Source organism: Mus caroli, unplaced genomic scaffold, assembly GCF_978045245.1.
Source record: "Mus caroli unplaced genomic scaffold, Mus_caroli_1 scaffold_8, whole genome shotgun sequence".
Taxonomy (NCBI): Eukaryota; Metazoa; Chordata; class Mammalia; order Rodentia; family Muridae; genus Mus; species Mus caroli.
In genome coordinates, this window is record NW_028227263.1 from 48,079,995 (window position 1) to 48,103,613 (window position 23,619).

The window sequence follows — 23,619 nt, forward strand, 5'->3', positions numbered from 1 at the left end:
TCCTGTAAACAATGCTTACCATTTATTCTCTGCCTTGTCAATAAAAGCTGATCAGCCAATGGCTGAGCAAAAAAAGAGAATAGGGCAGGACTTCCACCAGCCCTGGGAGGGGAGGGAGAGAGAGAAGGGTAGGGTAGATTCAGCAATGAGGAAGGTGAGACAGAAGGAGGGTAAGAGAAGGCATTCTGAGAGAACACACCTAAAGCAAAGAGCAAGACCAAATATGTCTAAAAGGCAAGTCTGTCGAGGATACGGAGGATACCTGGAGGTAGCCAGATTATGCTAGAGGATTAGGATAGATCAATGGCTTCCCAGGCTGTGTGCTGTAATGTTTGATTGAATAAACCTAGTAGTCTCAGTCCCATTCATTTCTGAGCTGGGGGGGGGGGGCGCTAAAGAAAAACTAGACATTGGGTGCTATGTTGGGCACCAAATGTACCCAGTAATTTTAATATAAATATATACAGTACATTAATATAGTAGCTGTATTTCTTTATCCCTGCTAGTTCTCCAATAATCCCACAGAGAGACCCAAGATTTATTTTCAATTTAAAGTACAATAACTAGGCATTATCATTCTATTGAAGTCCTCTAAGCTAATCTGTCTCCCTCCCAGAGATAACTGCATCTTACTGTTGGTCTTCTAATGTGATTTCCAAGGATGTCTCCTCTTGCCCTCCTCATAGCTGACTCTCTTCTTCTTCTCTCTCCCTCCTCCCTGGTTGGTGGGAGTCCTCCCTATTCCCTCTGTTGCCTAGCTATTGGCTTTTCCAGCTTTTATTAACAAGGCACCGAATAAATGCTGAGCATTGTTTACACAAACTCGAGACAAGAGAGTTCTTAGAATAAACCTTACAATGCTGAGTCCAGACTGCAACAAGACATGAGGGCATGGAAATCAGAATTTAAACAATGTAAAGATAAAGTTTCACAATCGCATTAGGCCTATACCAGAGAGCAGAGAAGCCAGGCAGTGGTGGCGCACGCCTTTAATCCCAGCACTTGGGAGGCAGAGGCAGGTGGAGTTCTGAGTTCGAGGTCAGCCTGGTCTACAGAGTGAGTTCCAGGACAGCAGAGATACACAGAGAAACCCTGTCTCGAAAAACTTAGAGAGAGAGAGAGAGAAAGAGAGAGAGAGAGAGAGAGAGCAGAGAGGACCATTGAGTGCAGGCTAACACGCCAGAGTCAGATAGTTATTCTGTTGACCCTTTCCAAGGCCACAGGATTTCCACTCCCGGGGGCTGTAAAAGGTACCCCTACAATGGAGTAACCCAATGATTGACATGCTTCCTTGTTCACCCCATGCATCAGCCTCTTTTACAGTGTCAGAAACTGAGTCTCAGAGGCTGGGGAACCTGTCTAAGCTCCTGCCAGTCTCTGTCATATTCCAGAACTAGACCCTTCCCATCATATACTGACCCTTCACAAGGGAGAGGAAAATATGGAGAGAAAGCCATGATCCAGACACCATAGAAAAGGAACAGGGCCCTAACAGGGGACTTCTAGAGCCTATCTATGCCTCCGGTTAGTGTCTCCCCAAAGGAGACTGTTGCACCCAAACCATGAGACTCAAAATTAACTCTGACCTGGTACCAAAGCTGCTGTTGTGTAAACCCAGCCTCTGCCCAAGATGGCACATCAGCTATCCAGGACCTCCCTCCTTTACATGACAGGAGCTACTGGGTGGGTCATCCTAATGAACAGGGGGCAGTGCCAGAGCATAACCCCCACTTCCACAGCCACCCAGCAGGTGGTTCCGTCAGTCATGGCCCTGGCCTACTAAGTCACTGCACAGTGCTTCGCTAGCCTACTGTTCCCTACTCTGGATACTTTCGCCAACCTGCCAATCATCCCGGCTCCCATTTGATAGTCTTTTCTGGTTGTTATAGAGAACAGTGGTTCCCAGCCTGTGGACAGCAACACTAATCGTGTAAATCATATTTACATTATGATTCACAACAGTAGCAAAATCACAGTTAGGAAGTAGCAATGAGAATACTGTTATGGCTGGGGGTCACCACAGCATGAGGACCTGTGTTGAAGGGTCCCAGCCTTAGGAAGGTTGAGGAGCTGTTACAGAAGCTGCAGGACACTTGAAGGATTTGAACCTAGGCATAACTAGACTTCTCCCTACCCAAGCACACTTCTGCCACTGCCATGAGAGGAATTCAGCTTCCTCTGAGAATTTTTTCTTTCCTTTTGCCACCATGCTACCGGATGGAATGCTGAGGGACCCAGTCTGTCCTGGGAACCTTCTCTTCCTGCCCCAGGACTCTCCACTGAGGCTCAGGGCTGGACCAACTCTCCATGTGGAGTCTAAAAGCCTCTCTCTTCTCACACTCGTTCCCACAGAGGTGAGGGACTGGGCCTCTCCAACTGACCATTTGATGGAAAGGCCCTCCTCTTTTGGCGACTGCTTCTCTAGCCAAGGAAACTCTTTGATGAGATCAGAGGTCTGGAACAGCCTGTGAGAGAGGACTGTTTTCTTTCTCTTTGTTCAGGCCCTGTTCCTGGTGCAAACTGTCCAACAGCATCCACTGAGCTGTGTTCTTCACAGGGGATGCTCTCCCACATCCTGCAGTGAGGCCTCCCCTTCTCTCCTGGCCAGCCTTCCTGAGACTTGATTGCATCCCTCTGACAACATCCCTGCAGCAGTTACCAGATGGATAAGCCTCCCTTTCTGGATCTCGCCTAGTGTTCTTGCCTGTTAACTGTGGGACCCCACATCATGGGAGTCTTTCAAAAATGATACCCTTATTTTAAAACAAAGTTTCACCTCCAATTCTTGACAGATGGTTTGATGGTTTGAAAGAAATGGACCCCCCCCCCCCAGAGGCTCTCACATATTTGGATGTTTGGTGCCCAGTTGACAGAATTGCTTGCTTTTAGGTTCTAAAAGCCCATGTTATTGCCAGTTAACTCTCTCTCTCTCTCTCTCTCTCTCTCTCTCTCTCTGTCTCTCTCTCTCTCTGTCTCTCTCTCTCTCTGTCTCTCTCTCTCTCTCTCTCTCTCTCTCTCTCTCTCTCTCTCTCTCTCTCTCTCTCTCTCTCTCTCTCCTCCCCATCATGATGATCATGGACGCTAACATTCTGAACTGTGAGCCCAGATTAAAAGTTTCGTTTATAAGTTGTCTCGGTCATGGTGTTTTGTCACAGTACTAGAAAAGCAATGAAGACAGAAACCTCACTAGGAGGTCCACTCTAAAGAGCTATGTGCCCCCCTTTATTTGAGAATAGTACCATGAGTTCCCTTATAATTATCATGGACCCTTTCCTCTAGAGGTGTGCCTCAGTATATTTAACTAGGGTCATCTACCCCTTGTCTCAACATGAGGCAGGCACCTTCTATCCCGTCACATTCACCACTGGGATGTATTATTAAGAGCGAGGCAAATATAATCCCCAGATCCTAAAACAAAAGAAAGACATCCTGCGTTCCTTTGTAATGTGGCTTGGCTGCAGTGCCCACTCTGAGACCTGCAAATGCGGCCCTTATATGACATTTCACCACACACTCTTTTTTCTCAGCCTGTTCTGTCACAATGTTCTAGGTGGTTAGAGGTATCCTATATATATCCAAGCTTTCATGTTCCTTTCTCAAGATCTAAATCTAAAAAAAAAAGTCCTGCCACGTGTGTTTAGATAGATTGCCAGGGCTCTCAGAAGGCCAGGACATCCTGGATAACCCTCCTTCATCCCACCTCATCCTATCAACGACTCCCTCAGACCCTTTTCCCAAAGGGGTTCAGCCATCCTCCCATCCCCCCATAACCAGAGGGCTCGGATACCCTTGCCCCTTCACACACCCTTTCAAGAAAGAACTCTATAGACCTGACATGTTCTGCTGCTGCTTCAGGAAACCTATACCCCCTCCATGAGGTAGCCTGCACTGTCAAGGTCTGTGCCCCCTCCTCATACCTGACCTTGGCCAGACAGAAACAAAAGCAGGCTCATTGAGCCAAGACCTCTCTACTTGTATCAAAGCATTCCAGATCTTCTCCATCTGGAGAGGCATCTCCTCCATCTCCTCCGACTGAAGTCGGCAGAATATATCACTCTTTTTACTACCTGCTGTTCACGTGAGGAAAAAACCTGTACTTGGTCACTGGCTGAGTGATGGGCTAACATCTGAATCCTATGGGAGGCTGCTCCTGTGGAAGATGCACTTCCCCCAAGCAGACCTGGGAGGCACGTTAGGGCATGGATCCAGGTAGGGAGGGCCATAGCTACGTGTTTACATCGATTAACCAGTAGTGATAAAGTCTGCTAATTATACCAAACTGCCCTGTCAAACTCCAGATGTCCTGAGGCCATGTCTAAGTCCTATCCTGGGACCCAGAGGGTCCTGAAGGCCTTGTTACTTCTCAACCCATTTTGTAGTTAGTCTATCCCAGGTATCAAACAGAACCTTCAAAAGCTGGACAGGACCTGAAGTCTCTTTCCCCACTTTGCTTCAAAGCATCCAGTAGCTGGGAGGAAGGTTCAAGCCTATGCCAGGGCCTTTCTAGGTGCCTCCATCACAATAAAATGCTTCATCTATATCCCTTCTGTTCTGCATGGGGAGACCAAGACCTCCTCTTCTCTGTAGGTACTCTCATTGAGTCAGCCAGGATTCTTCAGTCAAGACTGTCAAAACAGGCCTGTGTCCACTTGGCATAAAGAAGCGACATTGGATCCAAGACTGTCTCTCTCTGAAAAGGGAGAGTTACCTCAATACCTAAAGTCCTGGAGATACTATGGCCAGGCTCTATTCTTGGACTCTGAGGGAGAAGGACCGGCTTGACTAACAGATTGTCTGTATACAGACTCTCATTTTTTTCTCTCTCCCCATGGAAGAGCCTTGGGTGACCCTGGATGTGGCAGGACCTAGAATTAATTTCTTAATCAATCTGGAAGCCACTTCTGAGTAATTTCCTTTTGGTCTTTGATCCTCCTTATTGAATTGGTGGGTGATTCTTGCAGAGTTAAGCTGCCCCACATCCCCTCTAGAATGTTCCTTAGAAAAATTTATCTTTTACACACTCAGTATTCCTGAAATGCCTACTACACTCTAAGGGAGAGGCTCGACATTCCCATTAGCTCTCCCCTCCCCTCTTACCCAGGCACACCATTAGACCCTTCTATTTTCCCCAAATCCCTCTGTGGTCCGTTTCCAACTCCTTTCCTAGGGACCGGAAGTTCAAGGATGCCCCTACCTCTTATTTATAAGCATTTGGTCACCAGTGTATTCGGTCCCTGTATCTTCCCTTGTGATATGCCCTTACTGGTAGATGGAAGGCCTGGTAACATGTACTGGTTAGTGCAAGACCTTAGAGTCATCAACAAGCCTCTGGTCTCTATATGCTGCTGTACCAAGCCTTTACATTCTCTTGGGACAGATTTCCACAGGGAGTTCCTGCTTATCTCCTTCTTCTCAGCTAGCCTCCCTTCTTATTACTATTTTTTAAAATAAGTGTCTTGCTTACAGTTTTATTGCTGTGATGAGACACCATGACCATGGCAACTCTTATAAAGGAAAACATTTCATTGGGGCTGGCTTACCGTTTCAAAGATTTAGTCCATTATTATCATGGCAGGAAACATGGCAGTGTGTAGGCAAACATGGAGAAGGAGTTCTACACCTTGATTGAAAGGCAGTGAAAGGAGACTGCACCCCTCTGGGCATAACTTGAGCGTAGGAGACCTTAAAGCCCACCTCCATGGTGAACACTTCCTCCAACAAGGCCACACCTACTCCAACAAAGCCACACTCCCTACAGGCCAAGTATCCAAACACGTGAGTCTATGGGACCATTCCTGTTCAAACCACCACAATGAGCCAGTGAGGTTAATAGAGGTTACTTATGGGGGAGGGGCAAGAATGAGCGGTTGTTTATGGGAACATGATTAGCTACCTCCACTGGCTGTCTAAAAAAGCCTTTCCCAAGCTGGGTGTGGTGGCGCACGCCTTTAATCCCAGCACTTGGGAGGCAGAGGCAGGTGAATTTCTGAGTCTGAGGCCAGCCTGGTCTACAAAGTGAGTTCCAGGGCAGCCAGGGCTACACAGAGAAACCCTGTCTCAAAAAACAAAACAAAAACAAAAACAAAACAAAACAAAAGCCTTTCCCATTGAGACTAAAGACTACGGAGGGCCCAACAGTGCTCGAACATGTAGTTTTTCACGTTGTTCTCCCTTTCTCTCAATGGTCAGATAACAGCTCAGCTTTCACTCAAACAAACAACAAAATGAACAAGCGAAAAAGAACAACCAAGGGATCAGTGAGGCCCTTCAAATAAAGTGTCACTTGTATGCTATATATGCACAACCAGCAAGAAAGGCAGAGAGGGCAAAGAAGCTCCTTAATTTAATACAAGAAACTTGACAGTCCTGGCTAACTCTCCTCTCAGTAGCATCCCTAAGGTCTCCTATCACTCTTGAACAGAGACGTCTCAAGCCCATTTCTGGTTCCATGTAGAGACCATTTCTTCAGAAAGATCTTTCATTAGGCCCTGAAACTCATTATCTTGCCCAGTATGTTACATCTCAGAAACCAGCCATCAAGACCACTAATGATCATCAAGAACATTAGAGCCCTAAACCAAACTCTTTCCCCACCAAGTGAATATGGCCAGTCAAAATTAACCTCGATGGAAGACCACAGAGCTGCTCTCTCTAAAGTCAGCCTCCTCTGGGAATTGAACACTGACCAATCAGAAAGAATCATTATTTGCATGGTGGTAACTACATGATGGGAACTCATGATGGGAATTCCATGATGGCTCATACTAATCTAAGAGGATAGTGGCTGGTTAGATGACACAGTGAGTAAAAGAATTTCCCTTCAATCCTGGTGACCTGAGTTCCATCCCCGGAACCCACACAGTGGAAGAGCTGGAGGTGAGACTAACACCTCACAAGCTGTCCTCTGACCTCTACAAATATATGGACATCCCCCACACCTGGAACAATGAAATAAATGTAATTTTATTTTTAAAAAATAGAAAGATGGTAGCTGCAGACAGGTAGTTCTTTTTGACTCCCCATCTGCCTGAATTCTCCCAGTGTGTTTAATAAACCTATTCCCCTCCCCCTACTTTGGTCTAATGGTGAATTCTTTCACCAACTCTACATCATTCCTCTTGGATTCCTACTCCATAGGAAGAAGAGTTCAGACTCTGCCCAGGAGGCTCCAAGGAAATTGGTGGTACAGCACTAAATTGTAAGGGTGACCCTGCCCACTTGGATACGATTTCAGATGAGGCCACAGTAAAAAGATTCCCCTAAAGACCTCCTATTTCCAAGGATGATGGATTCTTTCTTTCTTTCCCTCTTTTGGCTTTTTGAAACATTCTTTCTCTAGAGCTAGGCTTTCACACTGACAGCTATCCTGCCTCGCCCTCCTAGGAGACAGGGACCATTGTCCCCTCTCCTCATTAATAGCAGGGTTCAGCCCAGGTGAGTCCCCAGGGCCACAAGGTGGAGGTAAGGGAAGAGTCTGAACAACCACTCTCTTCTGAGTGTGAACTTGACTTTGCTGACTGGGAACTCCCTTTTCCTTAGGCAGATACACACAAGCCCAAGCAAAGATTTTTGTTTTTAAATAATAAGGAAGAAAGAAATGAAAAGACTGTGTGCAACAAGCCTGGGCCATGGCAGGGAAACATGGCTGGAGTTCCCCACCCAGGGGCCCTTTCCAAGATGGCAAGTTCCTGGGAGGTCCAGAGACAATACCACACTTCCCTCTAACCCTTTACTTCCCTCTGGAGGTAGGCACTGTCTGGATATGTGGATAGAAGTACCTGCAGCAGGCAATTTCTCTCTTCACTCATGTATTTTTTTTTCAAACACATGCACATGTCATATATCATCTATATTTGCATATATATATGCAAATAATTTCGGCAGAAGAGGATGGAAGTCTTAAGCCGCTACTACAGAGCATTTTCCCTTCTTGGAAATCCAGCCAGAAGTTGACTTTCCCTCCAGGAAAAAAAATATGTCTGTTAAGTCTGTTGCTTTCTCCCTCACTTGGTGTCTGCCAGCTTTCCTGCTTTTGCTCTCTCTCTCTTCTGTTCTCTGTCTCTGGTCTCTTTTCTCAAGCACGCCCATTAATGACTCTAGACCTTTTTTAAAACTTATTTTTAGTGGGGTAGGGGAGAATTTGAGAGAAAACCCTCACCCACCCATTCTTGCCAACTAATTCTGCTTCCCTACACACACACACACACACACACACACACACACACACACACACACACTGGCGACCTCCAGATGTTCCCGACCCAGCGGCCATCTGCTGAGATTACTGGGACGCGCAACTGAAGGAAGGCAGAGGGGGGCAGGGATCCGGGATGCAGGAAGCTGGGAGAGGCCTTGTGGAATGGGAGGGAACCGCGCACTTTTTAGACGCTCCCTAGGGTGGAACCCGTGCTCGGCCGGCGGGCGGGGGCAGGGCTGCTAAAACGCCCCCCTAGACTTGCACTTTAACGACGCTCCCTGAGCTTCCTGGCCTGTTGCCCGTGCAGCCACTGGGTGCCGAGCAAGGGGAGCCCGGCGGCGGGCGGGGACGTGGGGCGGGACGAGCGGCGCAGAGAAAAGCGCCGGCCCACGGGCCAACGCCGGGTCGCCTAGGTGAGCGTGCCGAGGCGACAACTGCGGACCTGCCAGGTGGGTGCTGTCGGGAGGCGCAGAGAGATCGGCGCGCGTTTGGAGGTTTGGAGCCCGGGACTCCAACCTCACCGCCCCATCCTGTGAGCAGGCCAGCGCGAGGGGCGGGTCCGGGTCCTGCCGAGGCCCCTCAACTTTTCCGGGACACCGAGTCGTAGAGTCGGGGGAGCAGGGGTGAGGGCTTTCAGGAGACAAAGGCTCTGCCTGGGGGCCGTGGGCGTGGGCCGGCTCCTCCAGGGTCTTTGTAAGAACACGTGCATCTCACGGTAGTGGGTCTTTTGTGGATTTGGGTTCGGAAGCCAGCATCTGCCTTTGCCTTTGTGTGTGCGTGGCTTTGCATGGCTTTCTCGCTCCGGTGTCCCCGTTTTGCAGCCTTGCGTTTGGTTGTGGGGACCGGTGGGCGCTCCTAGTGTCCGCATACGTGGTCTTACTTGTCGACGTGTCTGAGTTGAGTATCTGTGGGGTATGTGCGCACTGAGAGCCTGAAGCTGCCCGGACTCTCTGCTCCCTTTCTGTCCATCGTTTTCCCCGTACTTGGCTTCAAACTTTTCTCTGGGTTCCTCCGGCAACGCCTGTTGGCAGCCCTTCTCTGTCTCACCTCCGGAGGTCCTTTGAGCCGGGAGGGGATGAGATGGATTTGGTGGGTTGGGGGTGATCTGCAGTGCCTGGCGACTGGCCCGGGCCAGGACTGGGCGGAGCGTGCCGGACACCCTCACAGGACCCCAGTGGGAGGAGGGAGGGGACACCGCTGGTCTGGGCTCCGGCCTGAGGCTGGAGACCCGGGAATAGCGTACTGCTGGCAGTAGTCTGCTCTGCGCTCCCGGGACAGAGTGAGTGCGGACTGAGATCAGTCTGTTTGGTGGAGAGACTTGATTGGCTTTGAGTTCCGGCTCTGCTTTAACCCGACCCCAGAGTGAGGGGACGAACCTCCCGATCCAGTAGGTGAGAAAAGCCACGGTTTGTCTGCATCCGGCCTGCTCGCGGCCCCTAGCCCTGTTTGGGCTGTGATGAAAAGGGGCTTTCCACACACTAGTTTCCCAAGGGATGGCCAATGGCTCACGTAGGGCACGGGCGTGTTGCTGAGCCCGTTGAGATTCGGTCACTGATTGTGGATGAAGTGAGAAGAACTCTATGCCGCGGGAGCGGAGCGCACCGTGGTGGTAACCAGCGTGGCGAGCTTAGCTGAAAGCGGCTCCCGCCCACACTTGGCCAGGCCCAGAGGTGACTCAAACTTTGATCCTTTCTTGCTCCATGCTAGCCTTTCGGATAAGTCTAGACTTGCAAAGCCCCCAGAGTGGGAGGGGCTGCATCCTGTCCGAGCTTTTGATCCTGGGTGGCAAAGATAAGTCAAACACTTTTTTCCCAACCATCCACCCCAATTTGTAACTTAGAACTTTGGTCAGTACTACCCCGTCGGAGTGGGGGTGGGGGACAAACTTGGGAAAGGCAACGATGGTCACTTTCCTTTTCGTTTCTAGTCCTTCCTTATGAAAGAGGGAGTATGGACGGTCTCTGTACTCTCTTGATTCTCCTGATTACCAGAGATCGCAGAGTCTGGAAACAACTGTGTTCCCAGGCATCAGTTTGTTCCTAGGGAGGCTGGAATGCACCAGCCTGGAGTACTGACCGGTGAAAGGGCAAAAGCTGGTGTCGCTTATCTTTTACATGACAGACTGGGCAAGAGATCGAATCCTGACCAATTTTCTTTTTAATTGTAACTTCTGGCTCGCCGCAGAGACAATGCACTTGATTGGGTTTCCCCATCCTTTCTCAGGGCTCTGAGCCTGGGAATTGGAGATATTTCCTGAAGACATCTGGCCCCACTTTGGAAGTCTCCTGCCAAAGCAAGTGCTAAGACAGGCAGGTCCCATAGGAGCAGACCTGGCTGAGCAGGTGACTCTCTCTACTCAGGGGTTTGAAGTTTTCCAAGAGTTGGCAGAGGCCGGAAAGGCCTCCCACAGTACATGCAGGGTTCTGTGTGTTCTGGAAACAGCACCCAGGTACTTGTCTTCCAGTCAGGGTTCAGGGTGTTGGGGAATAGGAGTTACCCAAAGGCTGGGAGGGAAGGCAGAGTCGCTGAGCATCAGTCTGATCTCCCATTTGAGCCTGAGTGCAGAGAGCTGCTGGAGAAAACAGAACCATGGGGTGGGGGGTGTTTGATCATTTTTTCCTCTGGCCTTTGGACGGTGCTGGAGTCTGGGAGGCCTGTCTGAAGGCAGGGTGCTTGCATGTCTTCCAGTCAGGAAGTCTGGGAGTTGTGCTCTCCTTCCATAGCCTCTATCACCTGGCAGGTGTCCTGTCACCTGTCTGATTCTCAGGCTCCTTTGAAGGGAAATTTTGATCCCTGTTCACTGATGGTGTTGTGACTGGTAAATAGCATAACAAATTACTACATGTGCTAATAAACTGAGATGTGGTTTCTGGGTGTCTGGTTACATACATTGTGTGACTACAAGCGGAGGCAGAAATAACATGAACCCCTAACTTTAAACCTGGTTTTACCACTTAGCCAAACCCTTAGTTCCAGGAAGCACCCAAGCAGAAGGAAGCCTTTCTGTCCCTGTCATTTTCCTCTCTGGTTTCTGCCCCCGCCATGCTAGTATCCACGCTAGAGAGGAGCTCGGCACATTCTTAGACAGCCATAGCCCAGTGGCCCTTCAGGGGATGAAAGCCAGGTTAGGGTGGGAAGGCCTCACGGAAAAGCTAGCTTTTGAATCAAACAGGTGGGAATTTGTGGAAGACAAAGGGGGAGGGCTTTGCCATCTTTGTCAAAAGAAATAGCCTGTGCAAAGAAAGAAGTCCCTGGGGAGTGACAGATATTCAGCCTGAGAGGCTGTCTTTGTGGAATTGGTTTTAGACGAGGCACTGTGGTGGGGGCTTGGTCTTCAGTGGGAGGCTATACTCTGGTGCCCAGCGGGGCACTTGTGTAGAGCTTTGGCAGTGTTTAGTTAGAAGTGGAGGCCAGAGGCCAGAGGGCTACAGAGTTCTCCCGAGTATGACCTCCGCAGGGTGAGGAAGAGGACAGACAGTGACCTACCTGCCCAGGAGTGACTGCTGATTTGGTGCCAGCTTCTCATTTGACCATAGGTGGCACCCCCTACTTCAGCTTGCTCTGGCTTCTGTCACCTTCCCAGATCCCAGGGGAACTTGATCAGGACCCTGGATGGGACATTGAGAGAGAATCCAAGACCTCCAGGGATAACTTCTGGGTTCTCCTCCATCCGGTGTGTCTTAGCATCTCTTTTTTGGCCCTGCAGTTACTCACAGAGACAAGACAACACTCACTGAGACCCTCTGGGGCCAGCTCAGGCTAAGTCCTTCCTTTCTCTTAAGGGAGCAGCACCAGTTGCTCTCCGTGTTTCGAGACTGGGGTGTCACCGTCACATGAAGTCCTGTAAGGACCCAACCTTCAGGTCCCCTTTCTCCTGCCCCATGCAGCCTCTCCCTGCGTTCTCACATGCTGCTGCAGATCAGTGGGAACTTGACAATTTCCCCAAAGATCAGCTGGAAGGAGAAAATAGCATTTGGGGCCTTGTCTATCACCCTGTGGGTGACATTCTTCTGGTGGGAGGGTGCTGAAGTTCCAGGCCCCACTCATACTGTGAAGGAGGCCAGGTGCTAGGTTCAGAATACCTGGATCCAACCTTTGTCTCGTCAGTGGCCATGTGACTCTGGACAAGTCGCTGAACCTCTCTAGACTCTCTAGACAGCCTTAAGACCAGTGCAGTGCCTTCGACCTTCCTGGTTTGGCAGAGTGGTCAGACATAATTGCTGAGCATGCATGGGACAGGCCTAAGTGTCCTTTGGTGACACTGTCACCTTCTATGTGCCTGAACGCCTTTTAGGCATTTTCGTTTGTTTGCTTGCTTCCTTGTTTTGAAACGGAATCTTACTATATAGCCCCAGCTGCCCTGGAACTCACCATGTGAGCCAGGCTAGCCCCAAACTCAGAGATCCTCCAGCCACTCTGAAGTGCTGGGATTAAAGGCATGTACCATCAACCCCCCAGCCAATAATACCCGGTATATAGTAATATATTACCTGATCCAGGGGAAAAAATAAGAAGCCCTAACTCCCCTTCTCTGCCCACAGAGGATGGCTAGGTAAGCATGCCATTACAGCCCAGCATCACCAGCTCTGAGCAGCTGTCCACACTGCCAAGTTTACAAGTTGAGGCCAACTGTGGGTTTGAAGCTATCATGTCTGGGTCTGGTTCGTGGTTCCTCTGTTACCTGGCTGAATAGCATGCCAATGTTTGCCTGTGCGACAGGGACACTAAGCAGCACCTTGAAGGACTACAGTGGAGTGGGAGTCACACATACTGGCAATCTTGATTCTGTAGAGAAAGCCACGCTGCCGGAGGCTCCCAGTATTCTAATTCTATTTCCCAAATTCTAGTTCCTTTCACTTTAGGAAATCTCTCCCTGGAGAATCCTATTATCATCTCTATTGGCTGAGGGGAGTGAGGGGGCTGGGCACTGAACCAACCTGCAGCTAGCCCCTTACCCACTTAGCTCCTGTAACTGGGGTATCCTGTTGAAGTTGTTACTAAAAAAAACTAGGAAGTTCTGTGGGTCAGAAATGCTGTGGTGCTCTATCAGGTCTTGGCAACCAGGCCCAGGAGGAGCCTGGACTCCAACCTGGAACCCAACCCCAGAGAGGTGTCCACAGAAGAGGAGGGTAGTTGAAGCCTCCTCAGCAGATACCAACAGGGTGTCTGAGAACCTTCTGGGAGTCTGGCTCTGCAAATAGGAACCCTGCTGGGAAGGGGCAGACAGGAGAAGTCACCACCTCCTGGAGATCTAGAACAGCCACCAGGGACTAAGTACTTCCTGAGCAGGCTGCTCCATCAGACAGGGTCCACAGCCTTCACTTCTTGTCCCTGCAGAGAACGCTGGGATTCTAGTGATAGAGCTGGATTCCCAGCCAGTACCAGGTCCAGTAGCCACCCCTGTGGCTTTCTTGCTGGGTCTCTGTTGCTGCCACCCTGCCACCAAGTCTGACTTTGACTTCAGTTAGGGAAAGATACCTAGGTTAAGAAAGGAGGTGCTCTGTCCCAAGCTGCTGGCACCTTATGTTTGAAATTTGAATTTTCTCAGTACCCTCTGAAGGAGGCCTGTTGGTAGCCTGAGGTGTGAGAGGCCAGGAGGGAGGGGTAGTGGGAGCCTGTGGAGACAGAGAGCGATTTGTTCCACCAGGCAGAAGCAGGCCAGTAGATGTGTGTGATGTTAGGACCTTGTGAGGCGGTGGGCCCCAGCTACTGGGCCTTGCTATGCTGTCTGCATTTCCCTTAATGCCCCTCTGGGCCTCAGTCAACCATCATCTCCAAGGGCTCTGCAGCTCACGAGCCTGGAATTCTCTGTTTGTGGACAGTGTGAACAACAGCTGACTGTGTAGGAAAGCTGCTACCCAGAAAACAAAGAGGGTCCAGTCCCTAAGGGGATTCAGAGAAGGAAGGGAGAAGGGCATCTCCAACTTCCAGAGGCCTCTTGTATGGGAGCAATTGATTTCTGTGGCTTTACAAACAATCCCCTAGGGCAGTGATATGGCTAACTCTGTCTCCTGGCAGGTTCGGGATATGATGTCGAGAGAGCCGCTTGGAGCTGCCAGGCTCGTAGCATTTATACCTACTGTTTGTTCATGCTTGACCTCACGAAACAGCAGCCTACTGTCTTTAGGGTCACTGTGGACTTGACATCGTGGGCCCTAAATAGCTCATGGCTGGCCTCACAGGACCTGCTGTCTACCAGCTCAGAGCTGTGTGAAGTATCTTGCCTTGTGTTCTGTTGATCCTCCAGATGTCTTTCATCTGCAGGTCAGGTTTTGTAGAAAAGATCTCTTGACCTAGAGATCTCTCTTCTCCCCAGACATCCTTGATGGATGCCTTTCTGCGCTGCCTGCCTGACTCTGTCCTTTCTCCCCGGGGCAGAGGGTCCCTGAATGGAGGCTGAGCAGCATTAATACTGCTGCACAGATGAGGAACTCAAACTCCTGGACATAAAACTGAAAAGTCACAAGAACTCCTGCGTCCAAGATGTTAGTGTTGTTGCTATGGGTGAGAGGGGGCCCTAACAATCCCTCCCACTCACACCCAGCAAGGCTTAGCCACATGCTTTGTGCTTAGCGTTTTGTTCAGCTTTAAAACTCTGTAACTCGGGTTGGCACTAAACCCTATATTTGTGAAGACGGGAAGCAGAGGCTTACAGAGGGGTGGGACTTGACTGGTGGTCACAACGATCCAGGGCAGAACAGAGACAGAGACCTATGGCTTCTGACTCTCCCCTGGGACTTGTCCCAACACAGAGTTGCCCTGTCGCTTTCTTGTCAGCGTCCTGGAATGTAGTGAAGCACGATGGGGTCCCTCTGTCTGACATCTACCCTAGAGAGACAGAGTAGCCCATGCTGTATATCTGTCAGTGTCCTGGCTACACTGGGCATGTCCCCCATAGGGGGACATGTCTAGTCCTTACAGCAGCTCTTTGAAGGACTGTCTTCCCCTTTTCATTTCCTCTCAAGTATCTCCAAAATATTAGCAAGTGACTCTTCAGATCATTTAATGGGAGATGGGAGGGTTGGTCTCATTGGGCAAACTTGAGGTCTACAGGACAGGGGCTTGTCTCTTCCTGTTTCCCACTAGAGTTCCCCAGGGCCTAAGTATGACAGAAAGGGCCCTGGAAGATGTTCATGGCACAGCAGAACAAGGTTCTGGCCTAGAGCATGTATCACCCAGGCTGCCTAGGTGGGTCTCCACCTGCAGTCCTGTCTCCTTTATCTCATGGCGAGAACCGCTGCTATGTTCCAGATTCTCCAGGGAAGGCTGTGTGAAGCTCTTCACAGATGAGGTTGCAGGGGTTTGTTGGCTTGTGTGAGGATGGCAGGATAGACTTTGCCTCCCTGTGCAGAGTCCAGGGCCAGGGCCCAGAGGAGAGCAACATCTGGGCTGTATTTGCCCCGCTGGTTATATAAGCTAGAGCTCAGCTCAGGAGAAGCCACTTGGCATTTTGTGAGCGCATTGTATAATCACCTCTGAGAGCCAAAGGGCGATTTGGGGGCCCCTTGTGGTGTTTATTTAAACCCCAGGCAGGGTGGGTTGAAGCAGATCAGCCTAGCTAGAGGGCGGGGTAGGGGTGGGAGTAATGATCTCTGGGAGAGTTCCCTGGGGAACAAAGGGGGCCTGGAGCAACTTAATATTTTCCTCTTGGTGCAAACATTGGAACACTCTGTCCTGCCTTGGTTGGGACCAAGCCCAGGATGCACCTGGGCCGGGTTTAATCCTCCAATTGGTCTCTACAAAAGAAAGGGGTGGGCAAGAAGGGCCCCAGGGTTGGGTAGGGGAGGTGAGCCCAGGATGGAGCCAGAGTGCAGATCAAGTGGCTGCCCCTTTAAAGTTTCATGCAGGGCTGGTAATGCTACCCAGCTGCTCCCCAACCCCCAGCCTAGAAGGTGGGCAGGTCCTCACCCCTCCCACTTCACCCCTATTTCTTTCTCTGGAGGCCCGTGGAAGGGAGACAGGCAGGAGGACAGGCCACCCAGATGAAGAGCCTTCTGTCTCCTGAGTGGCCACCTAGCAGGGGAGGGGGCCACTTAGAGGTTCTCAGTTTATAACCCTCTGGTTCTCATGCTAATACCACCCAGCATGTGATCGCAAACCTTGAGTGTGCCTGTACGGACTCATGTGACCCTTAGATATGACAGCATGCATAGTGTCAGACATAAGTAGCAGCTTCTGTTGTAATTTCACAGAAGGAATTGAGGGGAAGGGGTGAGTGGCTTGGGTCTCAGCAAAGCCCCTCCTGGATTCTGCTTACTTCCCAGCAGCCCTCTGGGGACAGGAGACAGAGATAGAAGCACTGAGCAGGCCTGGGTCTAATTCTGCCCTGTCTTGTGCTAGTTTGGTGGTGAGGCACTTGTTCTCTCTGGGCCTCCGTTTCTTTTCCTGTACAATGGGGTAACAAGCCCGCCACCTTTCACAGTTAAAAGAGGGAGAGCAGAGAGGTGATCCGGCTATGTTAGCGGGAAGTAAGGCGTGGGTAAGAAACCAGGGGCTTAGTTAGGATGGTGGATGTCTCACAAGCATCTTTGAGAGTCTGGACACTGGATCTTAAGTAGAAAGGAAGATGTTACTTACTGCAAGAGAACCAGCTAAGGTAGAGGGCAGTCAGCAAAGGATCCTGGCTCTGGTGTCTACACCACGCAGTACCACCATGCTTAGCTGGATTCATGCCTGTCTCCAACCCTTCAAAGCTCAGTTCTCCCTTAGTGGGATGGAGACATGACTCTGTCTTGTAGGTGATGGTAAGGGTTAGAGGAGACAGTGTTCGGAGGCAGCCAACTCAGCAGCCGACCTGTGGTTTCATTTCAGCAAAGGTGAATGAAGCCCCCAACTCCACGCTTGTGCTGTGAAGTCCTCTCTGGCCTACCTGGGTCTCCAGCAGCCTCTGAGCTTCAGATCAGCAGTTACAGTAAAAGCGGCCAAGAGACTGTCCGGTCTAACAGATTTCACGTAAGATGTCCGGGTACCCTTACTTTGGTCAGAGCAGGCCACTTGGATCTCATGCTCCTGGTTGGAGGTCCACCCACGTGGTCCAACCCTTAACCATACAGATGTGGGGACTGAGGGCAAAGAAAAGTAGGGACTAGGGGTTAAGAGTGTTTCAGGAGGCTAGGAGCTGTGACAAGTTCCCGCTGTGTCCCTACACATGGGCTGTCTCTTATAGGCCAGGATGCGAGTGTCTGGTACAGCCACCCCTCACCTGCAGCTCTCTTTCCAGGTGTCACCATGTTGTGCTCTCTGTTCCTGCTGCTGCTGGCCGTGGGCAGAGTGCAGACGACTCGGCCGTGTTTCCCTGGCTGCCAGTGTGAAGAAGAGACATTCGGCCTCTTTGACAGTTTCAGCCTGATCCGAGTGGACTGCAGCAGCCTGGGCCCCCACATTGTGCCTGTGCCCATCCCTCTGGATACAGCCCACCTGGACCTGTCTTCCAACCGGCTAGTAACCGTGAATGAGTCAGTCCTGGCAGGGCCAGGCTATACCACACTGGCTGGCCTGGATCTCAGTTACAACCTACTCACCAGCATCATGCCCTCTGCCTTCTCCCGACTGCGCTACCTGGAGTCACTCGACCTCAGCCACAATGGCCTGGCAGCCCTGCCGGCAGAGATTTTCACCAGCTCCCCCTTGAGTGACATCAATCTGAGCCATAACCGACTACGAGAGGTCTCGATATCTGCCTTCACCACCCACAGCCAGGGCCGGGCACTGCATGTGGACCTATCCCACAATCTTATCCACCGCCTGCTTCCCCATCCAGCCAGGGCCAGCCTGCCTGCACCTACCATTCAGAGCTTGAACCTGTCCTGGAACCGGTTCCGAGCTGTGCCCGATCTCCGAGACCTACCCCTGCGTTACCTGAGCCTGGATGGGAACCCTCTGGCTACCATCAACCCAGATGCCTTCATGGGGCTGGCAGGCCTCACCCACCTGTCACTGGCCAGCCTGCAGGGTATCCTCCATCTACCACCCCACGCCTTCCGGGAGCTCCCAGGCCTTCAGGTCCTGGACTTGTCAGGCAACCCCAAGCTCAAGTGGGCAGGAGCTGAGGTGTTTTCAGGCCTGGGTTTGCTGCAGGAACTAGACCTGTCAGGCTCCAGCTTGGTGCCCCTGCCTGAGATGCTGCTACATCACCTCCCTGCTTTACAAAGTGTCAGCGTAGGCCAGGATGTGCAGTGCCGGCGCCTGGTGCGGGAGGGCGCCTACCACCGGCAGCCTGGCTCCAGCCCTAAGGTAGTCCTACACTGTGGAGACACCCAGGAATCTGCTGCCAGGGGCCCAGACATCTTGTGACGAATGGTGTGGCCTGAGGCCACTTGACAGACTGCTGTCCTGGGCTTGCTCAGGTCCCCACTAATATTTTAACGTGCCAATGCCTGTGGAGAGTCTACAGGTCTAAGTGGCGGCCATCTCAGTAAAGATATGGGCCAAGGATAGTTTTTGTACCTGGGGCCTATACCCAATAACAAAGTCTGCCGGTTTGTCACCATGGCTCACCTCCCAGAACTCTGAGCAAAGGGACTGATGCCAAACCAGACTTTGGTTGTCCCTTCCTGAGCCCTGCCCCAGTTGTCCCTAAGTGCCTTCCCTTTTGTCTGGACTGACCTGACCCATGATGTTTGGACTACATGTAGGTGAGCACCCGCATTGCAAAGCTGACTCAGGTCCACTGGGCTGAAGGTCCCTTGGAGCCCAGTGTCTAGTCACACCTTTTTGCTCTGGGCCCATGAGGCCTACTTCTTCCTTTTCTCATGGAATCCTGGGTAGAATCTTAACAATAGAAGGACCTAGAGAGAAAATCAAATCCACCCTCCTTGTGGGGAAGATGGTAATATGGGACCAAGAGCAGCAAACATGCTCACCTGGTGTCTTGGAGCCCAGCCTCCTGCTGAGGTTGGGGGCTCTGCCATCCCTCCCCTGCTGGGTACCCTGTTACCCTTCATTGTCTGTGCTGTTTCCCATTGTGCCCAGCAGTAGCAACAACAAGATCACATGGGTGGGGACCCTAGGTCCGGTGGCCAGCTTATGGTATGAGCAAGGTCAGTCCCCCTTTCAGAGCCTCAGGAAGCTTGGACCATCTCAGTCTCAAGCCTGTCAGTTTCTTCCTCTGGGATGGGAGTCCCGAAGCATCGAGACTGGAAACGTACACATTTCCCCCAGGGACCCTGTCTTAAGATGCTTTTCTAAGTCAATGCAATTGTGGCCATCTGGCCACAAGCTCCAAGGGACTTGTGGACTTAATGTCCATGGGCCAGAGCCCAGAGACCCGTTTCCCCCTCCAAGGAGCGGGGCAGGAAGGGTCTCCCAGGCACGCTGTGCTCACCCCCAGGGCCACATCTCAGCTCTCCAGCCCTGGATTCTTTCCTGTCTTCATTGTATGAGTTGTTGCCCTTTTTTGTTTTTTGTTTTTGTTTGTTTTTAAATGAACTGCCACTTTTAACCCCCACCTCTGCTGGCCGGGGGATGGAAAGGAAGATAAATGTTATTCGTTCACTTTTGTAAGACTCTGTTCTGGGTGTGGGTCAGGAGGTCTTAGGAAGAAGTTGGCTGTCAGTGACCATGTGGGCATTGGGGCTGGTCCCAGAGATGCTCTGGGAAAGTCAGTGAGAGCTATGCCTTCTCATGCTAGCCCAGCCCAGCCCAGCCCACCCTGCAACGGGTCCTTGGTTTAATAAACACATGTAAGAGTTCTTTCCGCCCGGCGTGGTAGCACACGACTTTAATCCCAGCTCTTGGGAGGCAGAGGCAGGCGAATTTCTGAGTTCGAGGCCAGCCTGGTCTACAAAGTGAGTTCCAGGACAGCCAGGGCTACACAGAGAAACCCTGTCTTGAAAAACCAAAAAAAAAAGAGTTCTTTCCGTCACTGAACTAGCATATGCTGACAAATCACTGGACTGGGGTTGGGGCCACAAAGATACATTAGACCCCACCTTGGGCAGTTTATTGGGGGTGTATGACAATGTATGAGAGGCAGCCACTTGGGTGGACCAACCCTCTTCCTATACTCCATCAAGTTCCCTCACCCACATCCATGCCACCCCACCTCCACCCACCACCTGTCCAGCTTTAGCAGTGAGCTTGCTGGGGCCTTGCACGCCCCTGCCTCAGCTCAGGCTGTAGCTGTGGGGCTCTGTTCTTGTCCTATTTGAGCCCCTCAGCTCTTTCTCACCTAGGACAACCAGTTCCTAGTGTGCCTTGCTCTAACGGTCACTTCTGTTTGAACACTTCGGTGACAGCTCACTTCCAGCTCTTTGCGGCCCAAGTTGGCTTGTCAACAGGTTGGTTCTGACTGACCAGTCTAAGGAGGTATCGAACACCGTCATCAACACCAACAACAATCTGTTGCTGTACTCGATCCAGGCTCTGTGCTGAGCTGGGTCCCCCACCAAGGGGGACATAACAGGATCCCTAGCTTGGAGCCAGTGATGGGAGCCTAGCGGGAGCCTCGCATCGCTCATGAGAGGCAGACCAGAACAAGGAGGTGGCACTCAGGAAAGGTCATGGGTGAAGGGTGGATGGCACCGAGTCCAGAACATTCCAACAATGGGCATCCATCCAGGGACTGTGTTTCCTTGCCAGTAAGGTCACCGTGGGAAATTTATCAACTAGAAACTCTTGAGTCCAGGGCACCTGATCAGCGCAAAAAGAGCTGAGGTGGGAGGGTTCCAGTCACTCGGGGGGATAGGCAGCCCTGGATATCAGGCAGGATAGGCTTCAGATGTAGGAGGGAGGAAATACTGTACTATTACACAATAGGCCAGGGCCCTCCCGAAGCCCTACTGGTGGAAGGAATTCTGTTTTGTTTTGAGACAAGATCTCTCTACGAAGTTCTGTGCACACATAGGAATCTTAAAAACAGGTACAAAGCCAAAAGGGGGAAAAATAGAAAAAGAGAGAGAGAGAGAGAAATCTCAGCATTCAGGCTGCCACAGGGGCAGGGGTTGGTGGTGGTCACCAGCGATGCAGGATTCCCGAGGCAGAGCCAGGAGGACGATGGTTTACATTCAGGCTCTGGGGCTGCAAGGTTGGAGGTGAACTTGTGCTGCTAAATTAGACCCTATCTCAAAAAAACGGTAACAAAGGTAAAAACAAAAGGGGAGGCAAGGCTTGAGCTCCTGGAGTGAAGGCGAGGGCACAGACATCAGATTGCAGCCTCATCCTGTGACATGAGATGTCCAAACACTGCCAACATAGCCTCTTGCAGCCTTAGACCTCCCTCACTGGTAGTGCTCTGGAGAGGCATCTGGCCCACAGCACCACCTGGTGGCCACACCCCAGATTGAATGGACTGGTGGAGGAAGGCTTTAAGTACCATTCTCAGCTTCTAGCCATCCAGATACATTCAGAGGGTCTTCCCCCTCCCCCCAGAAGTCCTGCCACTTCCAGAGTGCCTTAGAATAAACAGTCTCCAACTTCGTGCAAAGATTCCGTTTTGGATTCACACACACACACACACAAAAAACACAAACCGATTGTGTGACTTCCCTGAGCCTGAAAAATGAAGGTGAAGATACCTCTGTCCACAAGAGGAGGGCATGAAGTCACATTTGTGCAGAACCAGAACTCTGGCAGTCACAAAATAAGGTGCCCCAGAAGTACCCTTCCTCTCTTCCTTACAGTTGTGTCCAGTAGTTTTTCACCATATGTCTTAGTTAGGATTTTATTGCTGTGAACAGACACCTTGACCAAGGCAACTCTCATAAAAACAACATTTAACTGGGGCTGGCTTACAGGTTCAGAGGCTCAGTCCATTACCATCAAGGTGGGAGCATGGCAGCATCCAGGCAAGCATGGTACAGGAGGAGCCGAGAGTTCTACATCTATATCTGAAGGCTTCTAGGAGAAGATTGGCTCTTGCATGGTTGGTTAGGGGGAGGGACTCATTGCCCACCCCAACAGTGACATCTCCAACAAGGCAACACCTCCTAATAGTGTCACTCCCTGGGCCAAGCATATTCAAACCACCACACCTTATAAATGAGGAAAACAGCCTCACTTTATCTACCGATACCATCATCCACTCCTTGGCTGTCACTGCTAGAAGGGTGCTCAGAAACACCAAAAAGCCATCAGATTGAAGTTGTTTTTCTGTTGCAAATCGGGGAGATTATACAACTCTGAGTAGATCCTATCAGACTATGTTGTGTAGAACCTCCAGCAGAAAAAGCCAAGGTCAAAGCTACAGATGTTTTTCTTCAAGGTCAAAGCTGCAGATGTTTTTCTTCTTGGCCCCTTTTCACATGTGTGAGACTCAAGATCACACTTTGAGGTGCAGACCCAGGTCCCCCAGGGTCTAGCAGGTGGCAGCACTCTGTGCTTCAGACCTAGCTATAGACAATCTGGAACACAGTGTACAAGAACCTGAGTCTGCTGTTCAGAAGTGTTTAAAATTTCAGGATGGCAAGAGGAGCCGGAAAGCAAGCATAGGGTCCTTCTAAGGTGCCACTGTCCATGAAGCCACTGTCATGGGCTCTGGTCATCTCAATAGTAGAGAAAGTGAAGGTGTACCTAGTGTGGTGAGGTCACAGAGCAGTCTGCTCCAGAGAGCCCATTGGAATCTTCAGGAACAGGAATTCCATTCTCTATGTAGCCACACTCCAGACCCTGTATCTTCCATACCGACGGGACCAAGGGCACTGAGAAAGAGTAGCAGAGAGGCAGAAACTCCCATCCAAGTGCCATCAGGCCAACTCACAAGCCACTTATTTATTTATTTTTTTGAACAAGCCCACCAGGGATGTGAAAGGCAGAAGCTTTGTCACTGCATGTGAAGTCCACACATACCTAGCTCCTTCCAAAGGTGATGTCTATGACAGTAGAGGTCACCAGAGGCTAACGTGGCCCAGGCCCTGGAAGGTCAACATTCCTTCTTGGCTAACATTCACCAGAGAGCAAATGTTTATCCTATCAGTAATGAATCATGGCCAGTATCCACAAAGGGAAGGTGTCCAGTGCTGGTCATGTCTACCGTACACTGCTGCCCAGTCAGTGTCCCAGGTAACAATCAATACTGTGCTCTGAGCTCAGCACTTAATATCCATCCTCAATGCTTCCATCCTTCCAGCTACAGGAGCATGGCCATTCAGCTAAGCCACACGCCCCTGTTGGTTTTTCTCTTTTTCTTATCTTACCTTTTGTTTATTTAAGTACCACAGACTGTATTTGGGGGATTATTGTGTTTGCCGAGCATGGAGGGGATTTCCTCCTGTGTTTATTCTTTAATTACTGACGCCATTTGCCATTTTAAGTCACACACTCCTTAGGCAAAATGTTTCAAACTGGGAAGATCAGCGAAGGTCATGTTTCTTGGTGTATATACCTCTGTGTGTGTGTGTGTGTGTGTGTGTGTGTGTGTGTGTGTGTGTCTGTGTGTGTGTGTGTGTTTGTGTGTGTGTGTCTGTGTGTCTGTGTGTATCTACTAC

The 23,619-nt window shown here is 50.7% G+C and overlaps 1 protein-coding gene across 5 annotated transcripts; it reads left to right on the top strand.

Moving 5' to 3' along the window:
* The first annotated feature begins 8,557 nt into the window (after positions 1 to 8,557).
* On the top strand, positions 8,558 to 19,893 carry Tsku (tsukushi, small leucine rich proteoglycan). Of its 5 annotated transcripts, none has more exons than XM_021167836.3 (3): positions 8,558 to 8,646; positions 17,009 to 17,149; positions 17,418 to 19,893. In XM_021167836.3, the coding sequence occupies exon 3, from the start codon at positions 17,426 to 17,428 to the stop codon at positions 18,488 to 18,490; it is 1,065 nt and encodes a 354-aa protein (XP_021023495.1). In that variant the 5' UTR covers positions 8,558 to 8,646; positions 17,009 to 17,149; positions 17,418 to 17,425; the 3' UTR covers positions 18,491 to 19,893. The 5 variants fall into 5 exon arrangements, with proteins under 5 accessions (XP_021023495.1, XP_021023496.1, XP_085697634.1 ...); XM_085841508.1 differs by having other exon boundaries at positions 8,618 to 8,729; XM_085841509.1 differs by lacking the exon at positions 8,558 to 8,646 and adding an exon at positions 9,432 to 9,867.
* Positions 19,894 to 23,619: the final 3,726 nt, after the last annotated feature.

What these genes read in the sequence shown, in the direction of transcription:
- Tsku (XM_021167836.3), top strand. Translation starts at nt 17,426, where the DNA reads ATGTTGTGCTCTCTGTTCCTGCTGCTGCTGGCCGTGGGCAGAGTGCAG.